At 39.3% G+C, this 25,136-nt stretch overlaps 1 protein-coding gene across 1 annotated transcript in view; it reads right to left on the reverse strand.

The window, feature by feature from the left end:
- LOC101861155 (hypoxia up-regulated protein 1) overlaps positions 1-21,617 on the reverse strand; it is a gene marked incomplete in the record, with an annotated part of 46,406 nt that extends 24,789 nt beyond the window's left edge. The window contains 15 exon segments of the mRNA XM_035972120.1: positions 1,022-1,206; positions 1,537-1,669; positions 6,879-6,961; positions 8,210-8,344; positions 10,168-10,354; positions 11,133-11,205; positions 11,535-11,639; positions 12,264-12,392; positions 13,072-13,148; positions 13,854-14,008; positions 16,423-16,501; positions 17,080-17,111; positions 17,571-17,632; positions 18,048-18,168; positions 21,503-21,617. Of these exon segments, the coding sequence (XP_035828013.1) occupies positions 1,022-1,206; positions 1,537-1,669; positions 6,879-6,961; positions 8,210-8,344; positions 10,168-10,354; positions 11,133-11,205; positions 11,535-11,639; positions 12,264-12,392; positions 13,072-13,148; positions 13,854-14,008; positions 16,423-16,501; positions 17,080-17,111; positions 17,571-17,632; positions 18,048-18,120 (1,508 nt within the window).
- Positions 21,618-25,136: the final 3,519 nt, after the last annotated feature.

Raw genomic sequence — 25,136 nt, forward strand, 5'->3', positions numbered from 1 at the left:
GGGGAAGGAGGAGGGGGAAGGAGGAAAAAGGGGAGGAAGGGGTGGGTTTTTGTGTTTGGAGAGGGAGGGGGATTATTAAACCAACTTTAGACTAGGCAGGCCAATACAATTTTTTCCAAGAAACACCAAAATTCCTTCAAACTGAAATAATAACAAAAATCGTTACCAACAAGTAACAGCTTCATCCACATCTTTAACCCAATGAGCCCCGACATCCAGAACCCAAAATAACACATCCCCTGGCTTCCTGAGTAAAAATGCCCCCCCAACACGCGCGCACACACACACACACACACACACCAATTCCCTCTTCTTTGAGCTGCCTTGACCTTTACAGTAGTTACCACAAACCTACAAGTCTTTATGACATCATTTTTTCCCCTTTTTACCCGTGTATGGACTGGACTACTGTTCTATGGTAGACTAGCAGACACCGATATATCGGTGCTTCTGGGAGGGGGCGTATAACTCGCACACCAATATATCCGTGTCACAGGTTTGTTGGATTAAAATCATTCAGGAAGATGGCTGCTACTGTCCTGCCCATCAGGGGCAACCTTTTCACCAGAGGTCAACAGAACAAAGGCAAACTTATGAGACACGAACAGACAAGTAGGATGAGAGACAGCCGCACGAAATTCTAAATACTTAGCAACCACCACCCTGTCTTAACACAGTACCGCTGGCTCATATAGTGAAAAACCCTCAAGTACCACACCAGTATAGAATGCTGAAGCCATGGTAGATTTTTTTCTTTGAATTAAAAAAAACCTTGGTAGCCCAAGAAACACGCTTTAAAAATTCATAGAGGTTCATCAACCATTCACCAATCATATAGAGTGACTTCCTTTGCTATTTACTTCAGTACAGTGCGTCCATTCATTGTTTATTTATGTTTTGTGAGCCTGGTTATTTTGGCGATTAAAGTCACCAGGGGTAGTGAGCGCATACTGCGGCCTGGTGAATAAAGTCGCCGACGGTACTGTAACTGTTGAAGCAACATCTCCGTGGCAAAACCCACCCTTTGTCGGCCTCAGAAAGGAAGTCGAGGCTGCTGTAGAGGACGTCAAAATGGAAGTCCTTGGTGTGCTTGTTGAAGGTCATCACTTTCTTCTGGGGGAACGGGTTCATGCGGCCAAACAGGGTGCGCTTGATCACCTTGCTCTTCTCACCACTCTCCTCTGTCTTCTGCTTCTCAAACTCAACCTGTGAGAAGGGGACACAATGAACATAGAATGAAATACAGCACGTGAGTAACTTGGTTCTTTTTATTGGACACACTCACAAACTCAGGAAGCCAGCCCATAACATGACTAGACAAAGCTTGTTTTAATAAGCGTTTTTACAACACTTGCAACACAATAAGGTCGTATAAGTGCTGAAGAGAGTAACAAACACACACACACCCACACAAAACCACACCCACACAGCACCCCCCCCCACACACACACACACACACAAACACACACACACAAACACACACACTCCTCCCCGTCTATCTCTAGGCAGCAACCATCTAACAAAGTCAGTACTCACATTGATGGGGTAGATGTTCCCCTCTCTGACACCAAACTTCTTGACCTTGAAGCCTTTGCCCAGGTAAGCAGCTTGGTAGACCGCCCCCAGGGCTGCGGCCTCATCTGTGTTGATGCTCTTGCCCAGTTCAGATCTGTTGGAGACAAAGAGGGAAAAAGAAAGTTTATAAGCTTTAGTAAGAGTGTCAAGGCATTTGCAACACAAAAAACAGGTAATAATTTGTTTGTTTGTTTGTTTGTTTGAGTAAAGAGAAGCACATCGACACAATTGCGGTCATTTAGTGCTGGGGAAAATGTTAGACAGACAAACAGAGGGAAAGTAAAGAAGTAGGTAAAAAAAAACGGCTGAAGATTAGAGGTGTTTCAAGAGAGCCAAAGAACAGATTTTTTTTCATTTGTGTGAGTAAAGAAAAGCACATCAACACAATAGAGGCCATTTAGTGCTGGGGAAAAAGAAAGACAGACAGAAACAACAGAGGGAAAGTAAAGAAGTAAGACCTACCAGTGGCGCCCTTCAACCACCCGCACAGCAAATAATAGAAGAAGAGATAATGATTATAGATTTTTTGCAGCGCTCACAACCGCATAAGTTATAATTATTTAATAGGCAAGAAGGAGCAAACTACACCAGAGCGCCCATCAACGATCCACAAAAAAATGAAAGAAAATGAAACCTAAGAGGGAATGAGAAACAAATTTTAAATAAATGAAAAAATTCATTTAGTTCAGGGGGGGGAAAGTAAGACAAGAAGGGAGCTAGCAAAGGAAACATGATAATGAAACAGCAACATCACAGCATAAGACAAAACTTTAAAAATCAAATTCAAAATCTATGATCTTTAAATAATAACAAATTTGAGGCAACTCCGATACACAAAATTCAAAGCACTGGTCAGTCTATTTCTTTTCGTTCCCTCTACTGTTCTTGTCTATGACTATTATTGTGTCAATGTGCTTCTCTTTACTCACACACAAATGTTTTTGTTCAGCTCAAGATTCCAACTGGCTCAGTCAGTGTGCTGACTGAAAAATTTTAACTTCACAGAACACTATCCCTAAAACAACTGGTAAAATCCACAACAAGAGATCTAGCTTGTTCAGACTTTGAAATCCTCATTATGTTCCAGGAGTTATTTTCTACCTTCTTTTTAAGTCCCGTTGACACCAACATTCTAAAATGGAAGATCAGTTTGAAAAAAGGGGAAGATTGAATTAGACTAAACCCTTCCAGACAGTCGTCATCAAACAATTTCTCTGAAGCTATTCTGTCTGGTCAGACTTTGAAATCCTCATTATGTCATAGGAGTTGGATCTCAATAATCATCATTCATAAGAAAATAACTTCTTTGGTGGGGTAAGAAGACAGCAGTAGAGTAAAAAAAAAAAAATTCGGGAGGGGAGTGCGGGGGAGAGAGAGAAACTGGATTCAAATGTCTGTCAATCACTTAGAAAAAGAAGCGAGTCAAGGTCAAGTATTAGGATACAATTGTAAGTTCGAAATTCGAGAAAAAAAAACTGAAGTCACCCGAGACTGCACATTCAACACTCCACTTTATGTGGTTAAAAAAAGTCTGCCATTTCCCATGCTCTTTTCCATCTTTCTTTCTTTCTCTCTCTCTCTCTCTCTCTCTCTGCCTCCCTCTCTTTTTCTCTCTGCCTGCCTATCTTTCCTTTCCGCTCTTAATTTTCTACCTTCTCTAATTCCGTGACCACAACATTCCATCATGGATGATCCGTGAGAAAAGGGGGAAAGACTGAATTAAACCCTTCCAGACACAACGGACAGTGGTCACATGATTCTATGAAGCCATTCTGTCTAGTCAGACTTTGAAATCCTCATTATGTCATAGGAGTTGGATCTCAATAATCATCATTCATAAGACAATAACCTTTTCAGTGGAGTAAGAAGACAGCAGTGGAGAGTTTTAAAAAAACTTGGGGAGGGGAGAGGAGAGAGAGAAACAGGACCCAAATGTCTGTGTCAGTCACTTAGGAAAAGGAAAAAGTGAAAGACAAGTAATAGAATACAACTCTTAAGTTCAATATTCGAAGAATAAAAACTGGTCATCAAAGATTCAACAGTCCACTTTATGTGGTTAGAAAAACTCTGCTGGTCCCCATTCTCTTTTCCACCTTTCTTTCTTTCTCTCTCTCTGCCTCCCTCTCTTTTTTTCTCTGCCTGCCTCTCTTTCCTTTCCGTTCTTAATTTTCTACCTTCTCTAAGTCCGTGACCACAACATTCCATCATGGATGATCCAAGAGAAAAGGGGGAAAGATCAAATTAAACTCATCCAGACACAACGGACAGTGGTCCCATGATTCTATGAAGCCATTCTGTCTGGTCAGACTTTGAAATCCTCATTATGTCATAGGAGTTGGATCTCAATAATCATCATTCATAAGACAATAACCTTTTCAGGGGAGTAAGAAGACAGCAGTGGAGAGTTTTAAAAAACCTGGAGAGGGGAGAGAGAGAGAGAGAGAGAGATAGAAATAGGGCCCAAATGTCTGTGTCAGTCACTTAGAAAAAGGAAAGAGTGAAGAACAAGTAATAGAATACAACTCTTAAGTTCAATATTCGAAGAATAAAAACTGGCCACCAAAGATTCAACACTCCACTTTATGTGGTTAGAAAAACTCTGCTGGTCCCCATTCTCTTTTCCACCTTTCTCTCTTTCTCTCTCTCTGCCTCCCACTCTTTTTCTATTCTGCCTGTCTATTTCCTTCTCTGCTCTTAATTAATTTTCGACCTTCTCTAAGTCCATGACCACAACATTCCATCATGGATGATCCGTGAGAAAAAAGGGAAAGATTGAATTAAACCCTTCAAGACACACCAGGACAGTGATCATCACAAGATTTCTCTGAAGCCATTCTGTCTGGTCAGACTTTGAAATCCTCATTATGTCATAGGAGTTGGATCTCAATAATCATCATTCACTAGACAACCGCTTCAGCACAGGGGCTGAGTCAGCTGGAATCTGAGCTGAACAAAAGCATTTGAGTTTGAGTAAAGAAAAGAACATTGACTCATCAGTAATGGTCATCTAGTGAAGGGAAGAAACAAGACATAGAAACAATAAAGGGAAAGAAAAGAAGTAGGGGACGCACCAGTGGCACCCTCCAACCATCTGCTAAACAAAAGCACATTCATGCCAAAGCTGGTAAATCAGCACCAGCAATACGACACTGAGACTGTAAAGTAAAGCTGAAACTAATAATTGATATAGATAAGGCCATCCCTCCATACAGTGATTTGTATTCGTGTCATTCAAGATTTTGATACCTCGAATCGGTGTCATCCCAAAAACGACTTTTGGACAATGATTCTTCACCCATGTGATGATAATGGTGTCGCAAAAAAAAACTTTTGATGTCTAACTTTGAAATTATGAACCCAGGAGTAGCTAAAACTTAAGGATGAAGAAGAGATCACAAGAACAGAAAACCAATTCTCAAACTAATACATGAAATTACCGTTTTTTGTTCCTCTTGCATTTTTTAGTGGCATGCTCAATGAAACTGAACATTGACAATTTCACAACTCAACAACAGCAACAGGGCAATTAAGACATGAAGAGGGGATTTTACTTGCTCAGAATTTGAAATCCTCATTATATCATAGGAGTTGGATCTCAATGATCATCATCCACAAAAGAACAGTCACTTCAGTAAAGTGAGAAGATAAGCAGGAAGGTTAAAATTTCAAAAAAACTCAAGGGGGAGAAAGAGGAAAAAACACATGACCAGTCAGTCCCTCTGAAAAAGGTATGACTGTAGGGTGGGAAAGTGCATTATAAAAATATGATCGTCATTACAAGACTTTCGACTTTCGTGAAAAATGTGGGGTCCGAAAAGGAAACACTCCACTAATTGAAACAGTTGAAAAAATTCAGAAGTTTTTGGTTCTGTTTTTCTCACTTCTCTCTCTCTCTCCCTCTCCCTCTCTCTCATGTTTTATTCCATGTAGTCCATGATCAAAACAGTGAACAGAACAATTTACTACTAAAACGGACATCTGCTTCTGCTTTTGCTTTTGACTAGGTGAATGCACTGTTAGACATAAGAATGTCATTTTGAAGGAAGGGAACGTAGTCCTGGAATAATATAAAAGAAAGCAAAAGGAAGATGGGAAAAAGAAGGAAAGGAGACCAAAATCTGTTCTAAAAGTCCAAAAGCAGTCAGCTTGTCTGAACATCGACCCAAACCCTTCAAGACACAATGGGACAGTCATTACATGATTTCTGTGAAGCCATTCTGTCTGGTCAGACTTTGAAATCCTCATTATGTCATAGGAGTTGGATCTCAATAATCATCATTCACAAGACAACTACTTCCGCACACTGACTGAGTCAGTTTTGACTTAAAGATGAAAGCACAGAGCAAAAATGGTGGCATAGTATCGGTTTAACATCCCTATCAACACTATTAGGTTATTCAAGAAGCGGGACCTCCCCTTTGAGTGGCGCTCACAACTGCATACGATCATATGAGCACGCAGGACACAAAAAACATTTTCAGTTGGTAGAAAATTTTGAATTTTGCCCGGGTTGCGGCCAAAGCCTACTCTTCATCAATTTTGGACCACCAAGGGATCTTTAAACTGCACAAATTGCACACGCGACCTCCAAGATTTTTCGCCCTTGTCTGAGAAGGCAAGGTGTAAATCTTTCCTACCAGAAGATCAGGGGTGTGGCTGAAAGACAGCAGTAAGAAGGAGCCAAGGAGCAGCAGTAGAAAGGCTGCAGAAAGAGTCAGGAGCCCAAATGAGGCAAAGGAGGTGAGAGGATGGGGGCAGAAAGTGGAGATGAAAGCAGACGACAGAACATTGCTAGAGAGCAGGAAAGGAGGTGAAAGGAGACAATTTTAGAAAAGAAAATGTTTCGGTCGCTACCCGGATTCGAACTCGGGACCTTTGAATAAGAGGCGAATACCTTAACCTCTAGGCCACAAGATCCCCCCTCCGAGTTTAACGTCCATCTCCGAAAGGACCAAGCCAAATGGGAAATTCCTGTAAAGTGTCTCTCCTACTGACACAACGTCGAACCGAGCTGAGGATCAAACCCCCCCCCCCAAATCTGCAATCTTACAAGAACGAGTTCTGTAGCCTAACCACTAGGTTACAGACGCCACCCAAGCACAGGGATAAAAAAAAAACAAGAGACAGTAAAGAATGACCAACCTTAGGAGTCCTCCAACCACCTACTCCAGCAGACTGGAGAGTACTGTAATACAAAGCTACACAGCGATATTTCTCCCAATTTACAAAAATCAAATCCACACACAAAATAAGAAACAAAAAACAAACATACTTAGAAAAAAGCAAAACACAAAAGAACCAACCTGCCAAGGAATTTCAGCAGCAGCTCTTGCACTTTTGGTGTGCGGGTGCCACCGCCCATCAGAATAACCTCGCTGATCTCCGGCTGTTGAGAAAGCCAAAGGATCATTAACCAAGAGAGAAAAAAAGACTCTTTTTGTAAGGACAAGGGGGAGGGTTTCAGTCAGGGTCCCTATCTCTATGTTGTGTCAAATTTTCGGATGACTGGCGAGAAGTTGAGGATAGCAGAGAGAAGTGCAAAACAAGAGCATCATAAAATGACTTTTTGAATAACCAAAAAGACTATCTTGCTCAAAATACACACAAAAAAAAACAAAAGATTTTTGCCTTGTTGTTTCAAAGCTGTATTGCTAAAAAGTATGGAAGCTAATGCAAAATCTTTTGGGCTTTTTCGTTTTTGTTTTTTACCATACACAAGGCAAAAACGCAGAACTGAGGGGTCAACCCAATGACCTGAGACCTAGCTGTATCGGGGTGCAGCTAAAAGGTCCATGCCCTAAGACACCGATATTTCAGGATTTGGGATGACCTGTTTAGACCACGCACCTACCCTGAAGTAGACAGACAAACAGATTGGCACACCAGCAGCAGTATTGCAGATAGGAGGGTAGGAACAATGTTATTACTTCATTCATGTTTTTGCAGGAATACTAACATAATAATAATAGCATGCCTGTTTTTCTTGAATTTTGCTTGGGAGCTGCGGGGTGGATGTACACCTGGGAACCAAGGATTCATTGGGTTAATGGCATTAACTCCTTCCTTGCCTTATGACGTACCAAAGGGGACCGATAAACACAGACATAGGCTTGCAGGCGGCCGCAGGCTCTCGTAAAACGTAAACATCGAAATGACATTTTTTAGTTTTAGTAAGGGTTTTACGGCACTTGCAACACAATACGGTCATATAAGTGCCGACGATTAGAGGTGTTACAAGAGAGTAACAAACACAAAAAAGGAGTAGAGATAAGGACGATAGATGTTTGATAGGAAAGAAGGAGCAAACCCAACTAGAGCACCCGCCAACCTCCAAGAAATTAATTTAAAAAGTAAAATAAATTCACTCTTTGACTTAGATGTGCAGGTTATTCGAAATTATGAGTAAGATGGGAGGAAATGGGGAATAACAAAAGTGAGAAAGAAAAGTGACAATCAAAGACCCGGTGTCCTAAATATATCATGAGTGCGCTAGATCTAGACTGCACTTCCATTAACACTGAGACATTAGGCTGCTGTCCTGGGAAACAAGCTCAGCTGATAATCAGTGCTGACAGTAGGAACGCATACCCCCTGGCAACGAAAGGTTTAAAAACCAGCCAACAAAGCGACTCACCAGCGTGATTTCGGAGACCTTGAGCGCCTCCTCCACAGGCTTGGTGACTCGCTCAAACAGATCCTGGCACATCTCCTCCAGCTCGGGCCGGGTCACGGGAGATCGGAAATCCTTCTCCTCCAACAGACCCTCCACCTGAACACGTTTTGGAGAATTCATTGATTAGGACACAAAGCCTACCTATAAGATCTAGTATTAGTTTTGTTTAGTTTTAGTTTTACAAAGAGTTTTACGGCACTTCCAACACAATAAGGTCATATAAGTGCCAAAGAATAGATTAGTTTAATTTTAGTAAGATTTCACAGAGCTCGCAACTGCATATGGTCATATGAGTGCCAAGGGGTGGATGTCAACAGAGAAGTCCAAACGGGGAATCAGGCTTACTCTGCTCACCTCTCTAGTCTCAACAGCCGAAGAATAGATGTTTACAAGACAGTAACATACACAAAAAAGGAGGAGAGATATAAGGACGATAGATGTTTGATAGGAAAAAAGGAGCAAACCACAACAAAACACCTGCCAACGACCCACTTAGTTTTGTTTCAGAGTTTTTGCTTGTTTTAGTAAAAGTTTCACGGCGCTCACAATTGCATAAGGTCATATGAGCGCCAGAAGTTTAGAGGTGTTACAAGAGAGTAGCACAAAAACATAAAAAAGAAGGAGGGGAGATAAGGACGATTACATTCGATAGGAAAGAAGAAGAAAACCACACCAGAGCACTCGCCAACCACCCACTTTAAGAGTTTTACGGCACTTGCAACACAATGAGGTCATATAAGTGCCGAAGATAAGAGATGTTGCAAGAGTAATAAACACAAAAAAGAAGGAGGAGGAGAGATAAAAACAATAGATGTTTGATAGAAAAGAAGGAGCAAACCAGACCAGAGCACCTACAAGATCAAGGACAATTGAAATTGTGGAGTCCCCTAACAATCCAAACAATGCAGAATGACATTTTCCATCAATCCAGTTCAAGAAACAGACAGCTAGAGGGTAAAATACACATGCACATATATCTGCTATAGTAGCCTATAGATACATGTCCAAAAATTGATAAGAGTAGGCTTCAGCCAGCAACTGGGCAAAATTCAAAATTCCCTACCAACTGAAAATGTTTAATGTATTCCGTGCGCTCATATTATGCAGTTGCGAGCACAGTAAAACATTTACCCCCCCCTCCCAAAAAAGATAAGTGGCCCGGCTTTCTAACCAGGGACCACCAACGCTATAAAATCAAATTATGGAACAACAAACACAATTCCATAAGTGGAATTACTTTTGGTGTAGAGAGATAAAAACATCCTCTCAAATTCCCTATTTGCGTATCCAGAAATTCGGACAGTTGCCAGGCCTGCCTGTCAATATTTACAGGGCAACCAACACAATTATACAGGTAACCTGAGACTTAAGTTTAGTTTCTTATGAGTAAAGAAAAGCACAATGGTTACGTACAATATGAGTTAGTCCGAATTATCAAAAGAAGACAAATACAATCAAACTTGTGTTTAAGACAGCCACCCAATACCAAGAAGAAAAATGGTTGTCTTATGTGGACGTCTTACGCAGTATTATTATAATGTAAGAAAAAGTGAAAAGAGAAAATAGGTAGTGACCATCAGTACACACAAATGCCTGATGGGACCAAATTTGTGACCAGGTATCACTTTTTTGGCCTTTTCAACCCGCTGCTCAAAAATAGCTTTGCCGACAACTGGGACCTTTCTCCAGGCACACACACATTTGTACAGGTGATCATCATCGAAGATTCGACTGCACTTGGAGTGCGTTTATTATAGGTCTCACCTCTTTGCTTTTCCTTTGCAATTTATTTCAGTCTTTCTCTTTCTGTACATTTATTAGCAATTTTCATTCTGATTTGCTACTCTTTACTTAAAAGTACAAGTAACCATTAGAGAAAGTTTGACTGCACAAGCTTTTTCTTAAAGACTCAAATTGACCTGAGCGGTGTGGTCGTTGTTGGCGCTGAGGACTTTCTTGACTCGCTCCGCTTCTTTGAACAGCTTGGCCATGGCTCGGTTATTCTCCTCCACCTGCGTCTTCGTTTTCTTCTGGTTGTTGAAGGCCTTGGCCAGGTGCGAGCGCAGCCTCAGCGTGAACTCCAGCCCGCCCAGAGTGCGGTCAAACCTGTTTCCACAACACAACAGCAGATTCAATTAGTTTACTTTAGAGTATGAATAAAGAGAAGCACATCCATAAAACGCAATAATGGTCATCCAGTGCTGAGAAAAAGTAAGACATACAGAAAAAAATAACAGAAGGGAAAGTAAAGAAAAAGGACCTACCAGTGGCGCCCTCCAACCACCCACACTGATGCTCTTCAAAACAGACAGGATATAATATATGTTCATCAACTATAAATTGCACAGTGGCAAAAATTACAACATTACCCAAACATTACTAACAAATTTCCACATGACAATTCGCGTTTACACTAACAAAAGATTTTTCTTAAACAAAAAAACAAAAAGCAAGGCTTGTATCAAGACATTCACTAAGAAGTAATATGCAATGGACACAAACTGGAAAACACTGCATCGACATATTTACGAAGCCACAAGAGACAGAAACATAAACAAATACCGCAACAAAATAAACTGAATTAAGATCTTAACCCAGATTACAGGTAATTGGATATAATGAGTAGCAATATTGCCTGTTCAGAATCTGAAATCCTCACAGTGTGGTAGGAGTTGGATCTCAACACTCATCATGTAACACAAAGCAACTGTTTCAGTGAAACTAGAAGAGGTATCTATAATCTTGAAGACTCCAAACAAAAAAGCCAGTCAGCAAAGTCAGTTCTTGTGGAGCTTTACACATCAGTTTGTGTGGACATGCAGAGAGACAAGACTGACTGCATGAAGCAAATTTTCCACGACCTTTGAACCAGCGACATACTCACCCAACTCCCTTGACAGTCAGCTGAGGGTTAGACTCCAGGAGGGTACCTTCTTTAGTTTTCACTACGTTGTACCCTTCAGACAGAAAAAGAAAACACAAAAAATCAACCACTGAGACAGCAATTACTCTCATTGTCCCCTCCCCATCCCCCCCAAAATGTAGAAAACAAAACAAAACAAAAACTAAATAAACCATTTAAAAAGATAACACAACCATTAAAAAAAAACAACAACAGCAGTGTTCAGGTCAGTTATGGTACCATTAAATAAATAGAACTTATCCAAAAAAATGGACCCCATGAATTTGTGTAATCATTTTGACACTGGAGCCCACATAATTTTGGGTGTGAACAATCCCCATAGCAGGGCAACACAAGACAAGCGCCCTTATGAGAACAACTTACCAACGATGGTAGCCGTTGTGCTGGTAGCTCCCATGTCATAGAACATATAGTACTGCATGGTGCTGTTGAAATTCTTGCGTCGGAAAACACCATAGTTCAGAGCAACTGAAAACAAAATAAGCCAGAAAAAAAAATTTATAACATATTATGTAATAGGTCAGTATGACACCGCAGAGGTTAATAACATATCTTTTTTCTTTGATTAAAGAGAAGCACACCGACACAATAATGGTAATTCAGTGCTGGGAAAAAGTAAGACATACAGACAGACAGAAACAACAGAGGGAAAGTAAAGAAGTAGGACCTACCAGAGGCGCCCTCCAACCATCCGCCTTAATAACACAGAACTGTTGCATAAAATGAATTCTCAATTTGAGGGAGAATCCACCTTACAGCTGAAAATTCACATTCTTTTGGTCTACATTGAAAACCTATGACAAGATGCTAATAATGGACAATAATAATAATAAATAAATAAATAATAATAATAATAATAATAAAAACTACCAGTGAATACTGTAAAGTACACATGCGCCTTAAAGAAAGAACTACACCACAAAATAAACAAACAAAAGCAACAAAAAAAAGTACACAGATCTTTTTGTCCACAGATTAAAATATAGATTTATCTAGTTCCAGATCTAGAAGTTCATAATTTAATCTTAACGCTTGGCATATAGGCAGGCCTACTCCCACGACAAAGACCACGATCTATCAGCACCAACCCACCGGCAGCGTTATCGCTCATCAGCTGGAGCACGTTGAGGCCCACCATGTTGGCTGCCGCCATGACAGCGCGGCGTTCCGCCTGGTTGTAAAACGCCGGCACAGTGATCACAGCATCTTTGATCTCTTGTTCTGAGCAAATAAATAGCACGGTGTAGTTAGCAACCTCTACAAAATCACAAAAGGGGTAAAGTCAAAGTGCATCGGCATCTGCATTGTGATAATAACCACAAGGAGTTACAAGAGAGCAACAAATACACACAAAAAAGGAGAGATAATGGTTAAGTTTTAGTAAGAGTTTTACGGCACCTGCAACACAATAAGGTCATATAAGTGCCAAAGAATAGATGTGTTACAAGAGAGTAACAAACACAGAAATGGAGGAAAAAGATACAAAAATGTTTGATAGAAAAAAAGCAAACCACACCAGAGCACCCTACAACCACCCATGAGGAGAAGACAGAAATAACTTACAAAAGGGAAAACAAAGTGGTGGGACCAACAATAAATACACTCCAACAATCAGTAGAAATAGCAACCAAAACAGTAGAAAAAGCAGACCACTAATGAAGAGAGAAGAGTAACTGACTCGACAATCATTTAGGTCTCGAAAAAGAAATAACACACAATTTGAAAACAAACAAACAAACAAACCTAACAGTAAATAAAACATCAGCAAAAAAAAAAGGACCCTTTACTTTATGACAAAAAAAACTACAAACATTATGCACACATCAATTGACGCTTGGAAGAAACCAGTTTTTGTTTCCTTGTTTCGATAAATCATACAAAAACCTACAGCAACACTTACCAGCAAATTCTTGAGCATATTCTCTAGCCTTTTCCAAGATCATACCCAACAATTCCTCAGGGCTGTAAGAGGTGTCACTGAGGAAGCATATATACAAAAGTAGAATGCAGAAAGCTCTATACATTCATCAAAAGAGTTGCCTGAAATAGCTTATTTCTGAACTTCCCACAGGAAGAGAAGAGTCCTTTTTACTGCTGTCTTTCAATCACACCCCTCAGTTACGGATGTAAGCTTAACACCTAGCCTTTTCAGATAGAAATCTTTGCAGTTCCAAGTGCAAGTTACACACATTAAATAACCCACTGTCACTAAGTGGTCCTAAAATCGATAAGATTACGCTTCAGCCATCACCCGAGCAAAATTCAAAATTAATTCCTACCAAAACTGAAAATATGTATAAAAAATATAGAGAAACCAGAATGTGGCTGCCTGACAGCAATGGGCCCCACAAAGACGGAAAAACAGTCACATACAAAAAAATTATTGGCACTGCAGGTTGAAGAACCAGCAGTCAGCTACCCCCCAGACCTAACAAGGGAACGCAAAGAAGAAGAGAAGAAAGTTCTCACAGACAAACTCATAAACCTACCCACATACACTGCAGTTGGACAAAGAGATTTAGATCTAAAGAAAAACTAAACCCCCCCAAAAAAGGAACAAAAGAAATTAAAACAAAACCAAAAACACGGCCATTTTCAGAGACAACATGATTTCTGATAGAGGAAGAGAGAAAAAAAAAAGTTATTACTAGAAAGAATGCTGAAGTTTCTAAAGATTCTTACTCATCAATCTTGAAGAGCACTGTGCCCCTCTCCTCATCCTTGAGCAAGTTGTAGAACGGGAACCTCTTCCTGTACAGCTCTACCTGAGGGTCGTCGTAACTGCGGCCAACAATCTGACCCAGGTAGAAAAAGGCTTTGGGAGGGAACTTGATAGCCTGTGTAGGAACAAAAGTTTTATTTAGTAAGTGTTTTACAAATTACGGCACTTGCAACACAATAGAGGCCATATAAAAGCCGAAGATTAGACGTGTTACAAGAGAGTAACAAACACAAGAAAGAGATCAAAACGATAGATGTTTGATAGGAAAAAAAGAAACAAACCACACCAGAGCACCCGCCTACCACCCACTAAACAAAAGTTTCATTGTCAAACAAAGCAGCATGGGGAAAAAAAAAATCACAAAAGTTGTTTTATAAAAGCCTCAACATGTCTAGAAACTGCATAATTCAGGCACAGATCCTTCTTTGTACACACACTGAGAGACTATAGCTATTATTGCACCAGAAATCATACCACAGGAACACACATTACAATGCATAAAAAACACATGAGAATAAGAAAAATTATGTCAAAAATGGAAACAGAAATTCCATATAATCATGAAAATGAAAACAGCCAACAGAAGAGGAAGGACATAAAAGCCTGTAATGAGGTAAGCATATATAGGTGTGTACTTTGTATAGTTGGAAGAGTTTAACAAATGATGGGACCAAAAAAAGTACATCGAAAGAGGATCCCTCAAGGAGAGATTTAAGGACATTTTTTGGACGTCTTTGTGGTAAGTGCTTTACGGCACTCGGAACTTCATATGGTCAAATGAGCATGTGGGACACACCAAACATTTTAGGAAATTTTGAATTTCGCCCGGGTGGCAGCCGAAGCCTACTTTTATCGACGACCAAGAGATCTTTAACAAGCGCAACTTGCACATGTGACCTCAGAGATTTTTCGCCATTGTCTGAGGAGGCTAGGTGTAGATCTTTCCTACCAGAAGATCAGAGGTGTGGCTGAAAGACAGCAGTAAGAAGGAGCCAAGGAGTAGGAGTAGAAAAGCTGCAGAAAGAGTCAAGAGCCCAGAGGAGGGGGTAACGGAGGGTGGGGGCAGAAAGTGGAGACGAAAGCAGACGACAAAACATGGCTAGAGAGCAGGAAAGGAGGCGATAGGAGACAATTTTAGAGAAGAAAATTCTTCCGTTGCTACCCGAATTCAAACCCGGGACCTTTGAATGAGAGGCGAACACCTTAACCTCTAGGCCACAGGAGCCTCCTTAAGGACATTTATTGTTAAACGGATAAAAGTAACTTTATCTAAGAACAATGACCTCTGATTTAACATCCCGTCTCCTTTGTTTTATGCTTTATTATACAATAAGGTCACATAAGAGCAAAATATTAGAGGTGTTACAAGAGAGTAACAAACACAAAAAAGAAGGATCAGCAATAAGGATGACAGATGCTGATAGGAAAGAAAGAGAAAACCACACCAGAGCACCCGCTAACCACCCACATCTGTTTCCAATATACATACGACACGACAAAGGGGGTGGAGAAGTCAAAAAGAAGCTCCTTAAAAAGCTAAAAAAAAACCCTGAGGACAAGCATCACCATAAATTATTGCCAGAACAATTGGATTGTCAACTGTGATAGAAGTATAGAAAGACCACAGCTGTTTTATTTCACACATAGATATCAAGAATCACTATCATTATTAGTGGGTGGTTGGCGGGTGCTCTGGTGTGGTTTCCTTCTTCTTTCCTATTAAACATCTATCCTCCTTATCTCCCCTTCTTCTTTTTTATGTTTGTTACTTGTAACACCTCCAATCTTCTGGCGCTCATAAGACCTTATGCAGATGCGAGTGCCATAAAACCTCTACTAAAACTAAAACTATCATCATTATCCTCATCATCAACAGCAGCAGCAGCAAAAAAGTATCACGTATATAAAAATTGCAGTGAATTCAATTCCATTAAGGAAAGTGCATATGTGAGGCAGCATGGTGGAATCAGGCTCTCGTCAATTTTTGGGCATGTAGAGTTATTGGTATCACCTTAAAGCTTGTTTATTTGTCTTTATTTGGATGAAAAAAAATATCCATTTATCTTGAATGGAAGTCAAGATATTTGTGAAAGAAAGAGGTGGGGTCACCTGTTTTCAATGGTAAAATTAGTGAGAAAATGACTGCCAAAGATTGGATATTTCCTTAGCTTAAGAGTCCGTGGTAACAGAAGGTTTACATTTTTTGTGCCTTTAATCAACGTTTTTGGGAAAAATCCAAACAGAAATTAGTTCTTTAATGGGCATGAAAGGTGTTGAGCCAAAAAACAAATATTTGATAAACCTGCGGAAAAATGCAAGTTTCTTCACTTTGATTATTTTGACGAGAGCCTGATTCCACCACGCTGCCTCACATATTGTATCAAGTATCTCCCACCTTTCACCTAAAATGGTGTATCACACTATGCTTGGAATGAAATAACCAATCATTAATTTTTAAAAAATTTTTAAAAACATCTAAACCATATCAATTGGGTTATCAAAACATTACCAATCAGTTTAGAAACTCACAGTAGTTTGAGCCTGGCTGGCAAAGTGTCTTTCTCCATCTCGAAATGCTACCATGGTGGGAGTTTTTCGACTTGACTCTCTAATTTAGAAAGAAATGAAATAAAAATTGAATACATAAAAGGAAAAAATATCACAGGCAAATTTGTATTGTGTTAATTCATGCATTAATTTTTAAAAAATAAAAAAGACTGCAGGAAAACTAAACTTTGGGGGGAAAAATAACTTAAAAACACAACTACCAATCAAGAAAACAGGTCCATCACAGGTAAAAAAAACAAGACCTCAACCTCTCAAATTTACAAAAGTACATAATCAACAACTTTTAATGACGGAGACAAAAAAAAAAAAAAAAAAAAGAAAACAGTGTCAGTGGAAACTTAAGGTTCATAAAGTATTTATCCAAAAAGAAAATCATTAAAAAATACCATGAAATAGATTAAAACGGTACAACTTTTTTAAGAAAGCGAGTTTCTCTTAACAAGGCATTTCACAAGCATCAGTTTGTCAGAAACTTGGAAAAGAAGGAGGAGCACAGATTCTTTTTTTTTTTTTCAAATAGAGAACTTGTTTTTTAAAGCATCCAAGCAAAGAAATAATAGTGAACTATGATCGCCGATGTCTGTTGCAGACCTGGCACTTCATCATGAGAGAACTTACTTGTTCAGGACTGTCTCCATTGGAACACCAGGCTAAACAGCAGAAGGGTGGGGTGGAGGCGGGGGGGGGGAGAAAAGATATTAAATCAAAAAATGCAAAGTAACAGTACTCTGCCCTTGTCATATAAAAACAGTTAATCATTATGTTTTTAATCTTTTTCTCAGGAAATAACAGTACAACAGTGTTCTAGGAAAAAAATTAGGGGAACTTTTTTTTTAAAGGCGTGACAAATATTTAACGTGAGGAAAAGTAGAAACTTAGCTTCAAGTTGGAGCGCCAGTAGTTCCAAGTAAAAACTTCACTTTGATTTGGAAATCAAATGCTATCCTGAAAGAAGCCAAAGCAGAGCTTGAAACCTTTGAAGAAAGTAGCTCCAGTCTTTGGAAATTAAAGAGAGCCTGTACAACTTCTGTCCATTTTTCTCTATGAGACAAGTAAAAAACAAGATGCAGCAGGCCATTTTATCTAAAAGCTTTAAAATAAGAACTTACCTTTACAATGGCAATCTTCATGAACTCTCCTCCGAGATCTACAGACATCACAGCAAGACGGGCTGTGAAAATTCAGAAAATGTTTTAAATACCAAAATCAATTAAAAACTGATACACACACTTGTGACTTCTAAACATACATCTTTCAATCACAGTAAAAGCTAAAGAGAACAAGTAAACAAAAATCTAATTTGTGAAGAAAAAAAAGGGGAAGGGTATGCGGGTATGCAAACTACACAAATCATTTTAAATTAATCATTAAAAAAATATAATTAAACCAAAACTTGATTTACTTAATAAAACAGCTTAAGAGCTAGCATTTTCCTATTTCACTACACTTATATTTTTAAAAATTGTTTCTAAAGCAAAAACATTCTTTTTCTTTCCTTCCATGCCACAAAGGTATTCAAAGACTTTCTAACTTTCTTTTATCCCAACATTTTAATACACTGAAAACATTTCACAGGAAACACTTACCAGAGGTAAAACTAAAAAGAGTTGTCACTACAGCAAGGACACAGAGTCCTTTTCTGCAGCTTGAAAGCTTCATGTTGTTAATTTTCGTAGACCCCAATGCACTGTGTTTGCTGGGTTTCCTCTGAGGAGAAAAAAAGACAAAATTGAAAATATAAAGAGACTGCAAATAATAAATATCATGTAAACAACCCGTCCTCTGTTATAAAACGTTTTTACAAAGGACTAGTCATCATGGCATACCTTTGAAAGACATCAAACACTTCAACATAAATTCTTTTAACAAAAATGTTCAATATTCACACTAATCAAATAAATTATACTTTTAAACTAATAAGTTTTTCACTTGTATTCCTAAACTGTAATTTTAATGTTAAACGTGATACCCAGTACACATCTAATTGGGTCAGGGCCTGCCAGAATTTCCTCCATACAAGGTCAAAAGCCACCATTTCGTCATAAAAACATCAAATCCTGAATCAAATGTACGTTTTAAGTCTTCGAGTGAGTACAGCCCCAATCACAAGGCTAGTTGTAGCACGAGTCAAATGAGATTGCAAAGTTAACATCGGATCAATGTGTTAACTAGCCAATGGAAGAATATAGATCAAAATGAATACGACCTTTTATGGATTTCGAGAGGCTGATAGAAATAAAAAAGCGATTGGATCTCTATCAAAATTTCCTAATTCTATGGGATTCAAGAACCTCTCAACAGAGCAACAGTTGGCACTTGTTCCACCTTATTTTTATCAACCTACAGCCAAATTTACCAGCCTCAGGCGGCCAGGCGTGGTCACTCATTAACACTTTGTCCAAAATTTTGAATCAGCCCCTCACGCTGCGGACGGGCCGTCATAATTCATTCACCTGTCGTTATTGTTAGTCCCTCCAATGAATGTTTACCCAAGTTGACCAAAGGGTAGCGTGATCCATGACATAACCTATAAAAGCCTGCCCACAACTCATGCACGAATCATGCGTGAGGTGACTGTTCACTGTTTTGTTTACCTAATCTGTAACAAAGTAACGATGGACATTGTTGTTGACGTGAACTTGCAATAGAATTGTCGCTTGTTCTCCCTGTGGTGGCGACTCCTGTGTTTGTTTTACAAAGGCACTCGGCCTTCATTGTCTTACTACTTACATCATTTTTTGTTTATTTTACCCTCGCACAATATCAGCAACAAAAAGAAAGCTAACCAAAAACCAAAGAAAAGCCAAGAAAACAGCAATACAAAAAAACTTTTTTACACTACCCACCCCTTTTTCAAAAGAAAACAAAAACCCTTTTGAATTATCCATGGCAATCTAAAGTCAGAATTCAGCCCTGGTTTAGACCTCCGAAGAGTTTGCTTTCTTCAGTCCTGCCTAAGACGGCCACCTGTGTTATACGGCCATTTTTCTCCATACCCCAATGGGTGGCTGTTTTACACACTGGTTTGACAGTTTTCTTTGTAGAACTGTTCGGTTCGGATGTCTGTAATTGTGCAGCACCCTTCTTCCGCCCAGATTGATTCTGATGCTGTACACTACGTAAACTGAAAAGAACAAGAAGACTAAGACAGTCTAAGGTGCCTCTAGGCCTTCGTCACTTTGGATACGAAAGCAATTTCAAGCAAAGTTCAATGACGCAGTGCAAATGATCGACTGTTTTGATCCGGATCGCCTCTTTTTAATTTTAGTAAGCTCAAGAAATTAAGCACTAAGAACAACAAGAGAGGACTCAATAGGACGCTGAGCTGCAAATGGAGTAAAACTTATAAGGGGAAGGAGCTTGGGAACTGCCAGTGTGCAAACCGCGTGCTACCCAGAATCAGCACTAGATCTAGATTTTGTGTAGAACTAGATCTAGATCTATTAATCTAGATCTAGTATTAGAATCACGATCAGATGGCTGTTCAGGCATCCCCCTTGCCAGGTCAAACAAGATGGCTATATCATCGGCCAATGGTGTTTGGTTGTCGTTCTCGCTCTATCGGCTATCCGCTTGTCAAACTTACATTCATTTCAACGATGTTCCACCATGCCATGCTCATCACGACATCATGTTTTCAACCTCTCAAAGACGACAAAACAAACTGTCCAAACAGCAAAGGCTACCTCTATTCTCACCCCGGTTGAGAATAGCGCAGGCGAGCCTTTTGGCTATTCTCACCCAATGTGCGTTCACCGTGATAGCCTAAGCCAACCAGTGTAGTGTTCACCCTGAACCACAGAATTCTACACTATGATAACAGAAGTGTAAAGTTCTGTGCCATGAACAAACGTTCCAGCACACTTCTTGAGTTAAAAAAGCATGCAATTTTGTCTGTGGGCAGTGGAGAGAAGGGGGGAGGGGGGGGAGGGGGGGAAGAGCCTGTCTTGAAGAGGAGTAGTGCGAGAACTTCCGGGCAAAACGAAATGGCGATCCGCGTGTAGTTAGGCTCGATTCGAAAAGTTAAATAGCAAAGAGCATCTCTGCAGACGATCAAATTAGCTTACTTTAGTGCTATAACGGACGTCATTGTTTCTCTTTGCTTTTTTGTCAATTTGATCATCCACACTAAACTAAACCACACCGATAGTAGATGGTATTTTTTTACTTTCCCTCCCGTCTCACACTTAACTACCAGTTGTCCATTTTCTACTAAATATTGATGCGCTGAACACGAATATCAACTTCATTTCCGTCGCAAATTAATAGTTTTTGAAATATTTGACTGTTCTTAATCGAGATAGACGTGCTTTGGACTTTGGACCAATCGGGGGGTTCCAGGGGGGGCTAGCCTCAGGGCCCCCCTGAGGTAAAAGAAAATCTGGGGGGGGGGGGTTACAGGGGGGCATGCCCCGCTGTTTTAACTCATAATTTGATATTTTAGTTACATTTGACTTTGAAATTTTCTTGAAAATAATTGATTTGCGACAGTTTTAGTGGCTGTATTTGTGATCTGAAGCAAACAGGAGTACTGCAGTTTGACCCCTGAAGCAGTGCATCTGTGCGTGTGGTAGTAATAGTAAAAATTTACCCAGTAGATTCCAAAAGGAAAAACAGGTAGAGTTTCACATCGGGTGAGAATATCCAGCCAACGCTGGCAAGTCTCGGGGTGGGGTGAGGTTGGTATTTTTATTCTCACCCCGGCCCCGGGTGAGGATAACGACTTCCAACAGCAAAATAGATCTCTAGACTCTACATCTAGAAAAGAAAATGGTATGAATCAGGAATCTATATCTATCTAGAGATCTACCGGCAGAGAATCTAGACTCTAACTAGAATCTAGTCTTTGGTGTTAGTGTTGTGAGTGTGGAGTGGACCACACATGTGCGGTTACTTATTTTTTGTTAATGGTGAGTGAAGACTGGTGAAGACAAAGATACAAAAAACCTTGGCAGAGTGTTTACACACAGTCATCGATTCACTACGATCAAAAACACATTTCATGAACTAGTGTTACAGATACAATACACACTTTGCTTACCGTAAACAAAGATCAATTCAAGAAATCGAATTAGACCAAAGACCAATATTGGAAAGTCCTGATACGTGATCAGCCCTGACGATTGTTTCAAGTCGCCGGTAAATAGCGGAGTGCCGACCGTGGCGATACGTTATTGGCTGAAAATACACTTCCGGGTGTGCTTTTCTAAACTTACACGTTAACTTCCGGTTTTCTTTCATTGCATCAGGCATTACTACTTTCGATTCGAACCCTTTCGACTTGAACTCTAACCCGGTTAACTGAATTAGTAGCAGACCTAATTCGCAGTTGCTGATATTTGTTGTTGTTGTGCGGTTCTTGTTGTTGCTTTTCTTCTTCTTCTCTTCTCCTTCTTTCTCTTCCACCTCCTCCTCCTCCTCCTCCTCCTCCTCCTCCTCCTCCTCCTCCTCCTCCTCCTCTTCTTCTTCTTCTTCTTCTTCTTCTTCTTCTTCTTCTTCTTCTTCATTTTCATTCTGTTCAAACATCTATCGTTCTCTATATATTATCTCCTCCTTTTTTGTGTTTGTTACTCTCTTGTAACACATTAATCTTCGGCACCTATAAATGATCCTTTTTTTTATATATAGTATAGTGTTGCAAGTGCCGTTCTAAAACTAAAACATGAAATTGGGGATTTAAAATTTTTAAATTTTTTTTTTTTTTTTTGGGGGGGGGGGTTGTTTGTTTTTCCGTGGATATATCCTATATTGTCTTGCAATTATACTCACCCAGAAATCAGTCCCCTCCAATAAAATAGTATGATATGTAGGCATGTCGTCACCCCAGGATCATAACATAAACGAGTTATTTTAGCCCTTTTTTTTTGCGAGAGAAAAAACTGTCAGTTTCTTTCGTACAATTGACTCCATGAAACGCTTGAATTTTGGTACACTCAATTGCTTTATTTGGATTATTCTCTTGTGCAAGTGAACTAAGTTACCAGTTGGTTCTTCTCTTCATATCTCCCATGACTATTTTTTGTGCGTTCAAATGTCTTTGGGAAGGCTACAGAGATAGAGCAGATTTGCCTCGCATCATCTTTTCGTTTCCTTTATAATAGCACTGCTCCCCTTATGCACAATTCTGTGGCATGCAAGTAGACCTACTTACCAGTCAGAGAAAGATTTAGTTTTAGTTCAAGAATCTATAATAGCCCTCTCTGCAACACTTTGTGTTGGGAACGCAGAAGTTACATCGTAGCTTCTTCGGGACTACATTAAAAAATTGGGTTTCCTGATCTGAGTCCCCTTCACTTTCAAGAACAAGTTGGTCGAAGACCTGCAGCTGCAGTGCCCTTTGTGGGTGGTTGGCGGGTGATCTGGTGTGATTTTCTCCTTATTTCTTTCCTACCAAATATATATAGTCCTTACTTCGCCACCTTCTTTTTTCTTTTTTGTTTTTGTTTTGTTTTGTTTTTATATGAACTTATTGTGTTGCAGGTGCCGAAAATATCTAAACCTAAACTTGCTGTGCCCTCGCTGTAGCTTCCTGCGCAATATAATGTGGCCTTATTATTGGTAGCAATTTAAGTGCTTTTCTACTTGATATAATCCCTCCCACTGCATCCTTAACTCAGGTCCTTTTAACTATCCTCAACTGTCTGTTGCTCACCCGCATTTCAAATACACACGCATATATATATATATATATATATATATATATATATATATATATATATATATATATATATATATATATATATATATATATATATATATATATATACGTTGTCAATAATGGGAAAACGTTACAAATCCGTGCTGTAGCTAGTTTTCGATTGCCCAACAAATCAGACGTCATTTTATTCGTTATGTATTATTATTATTATTATTATTATTATTATTTTTATTATTGTTGTTATTATTATTATTATTATTATTATTATTATTATTAATATTATTATAATTATTTGTCTTATTTTTATTTGCGGTGTTAAAAATGTTATATTATTAAAAGTATTAATTAAGATTACTATTATTTTTTTTTTTTTTTTTTAATGTGTGTGTTTACAGGTAGCATGCAAAATTGAACTGGGGAGGGCTGTAACTGTTATAAGGAAGTATGGGGGGTTTACCCAGGGTAAATAAGTTGTTTCATTGTTTTGTGATGACTCCACTTGCCCTGGGACGGTGAGTCGTCCAACAGGTCAACCCACAAGTCCTGGTACTTAATATTTTCAATAAGCAATCCGGTTGAAAACAATCGATGAGATAAAAACATATTAAACACGGTATATGTCCGACTAAAAACGACGTAAGTGCACACATATTAAGAAAAGACTTAACATACAGATGCAAACGCAAAAACACAACCCCCATAAAAGCAAAATTTGGATCTCTATCAGTTCCCCCTCTAACTACGCGTCTTGGCCCAGTAGTTTATAGGTACTAGATGAAAAACTAATAGTCACCACCATAGTATTGTACTTCGGGCAAACTTTCGGTGACATTACAAAGATGACCCCATCAGGGAGCGGGGGATAGGGTGCCCACCTCGTGACTCGAAAGAGCTGAGGAATGTAGGACTAACATGATCTAAATAATTAGATACTAACCTGTAGTCGTAACCATCTCCAGATTGGGGCTATAGCAACACATATGTGCAGGTTACCAATAGACGTTATAGACATGTATATATAAGTGTGAAGTAACATATTTATTTATTTATTTATCCATTCATTTATTTATACAAAACATTCTCTTATGTGTGTTTACTCTCTAAGACTAACAGCTAATTTCAAAATCCAAAATACTGCACAATTTGTTTTTACTACTAAACACAAAAGCGCCCGATGATAGAATTGGGCAGGGTCCCCCCAAAAGTGCTTTTCTAATTCTTTCTCCAGAATCCAGAGAATCCCATAACAACTTCCATTTATTTGTCGTTTTTCACCCTGTCAAATTCCCCCTTTCTTCGGCGAAGCATTGGGAAATCTATGAATAATGCGATTCTGTTACCGCCATTCTTTGCTAGATCTAGTACCGATACATGTAGGCTGCGTATTATCATAGATGTACACCTTGGAGTAACTATTATTATTATAGTTCCTCCAAGATGTACACGATAGTCAAAAGGAGATAACTCTATACGTATTATACATTTCGTATTGGCAGAGACATGTTATAATCCTTTCTTTAGGTACTCTAAGACGTCACGAACAGTCCTGTTCCAGGGAGATAATTCTGCTAGTCATAAAGAATTATTAATCTTAGTTTATTGGTTGCCTCTCTTGTTTTAAGTATGATTCAGCTTCTTGGACATTCTTACGTTTACCTTTGTTATCAGCCCCACGTGTCTGGATAGTGTTGTCGGGGTTAAAAGTCCGCCGGCGCCATAAACTAATTTTGCGGAAATATGCTGGGAGTTATTAAGCAGGGTGAAAGGTTTCAAGCTTTCAGGCCTTCACACTTGCTTAAGTTAAATACAACTTCGAAATGAGCAAACCTGTTTCACTGACAATTTTTTGTAGTTGTTGAGAAAAATGTAACAAGGTGACTTTCAGCCGGTATGGGACGAGAGAGAGGGTGGTGGGAGCGGGCGAGAAAGATAAAGAGAGAGAATAGAGAGGGAGAAGGAGAGCTAGGAGAGAGAGAGAGAGAGAGAGAGAGAGAGAGAGAGAGAGAGAGAGAGAGAG

Source organism: Aplysia californica, unplaced genomic scaffold, assembly GCF_000002075.1.
Source record: "Aplysia californica isolate F4 #8 unplaced genomic scaffold, AplCal3.0 scaffold00583, whole genome shotgun sequence".
Classification (NCBI taxonomy): domain Eukaryota; kingdom Metazoa; phylum Mollusca; class Gastropoda; order Aplysiida; family Aplysiidae; genus Aplysia; species Aplysia californica.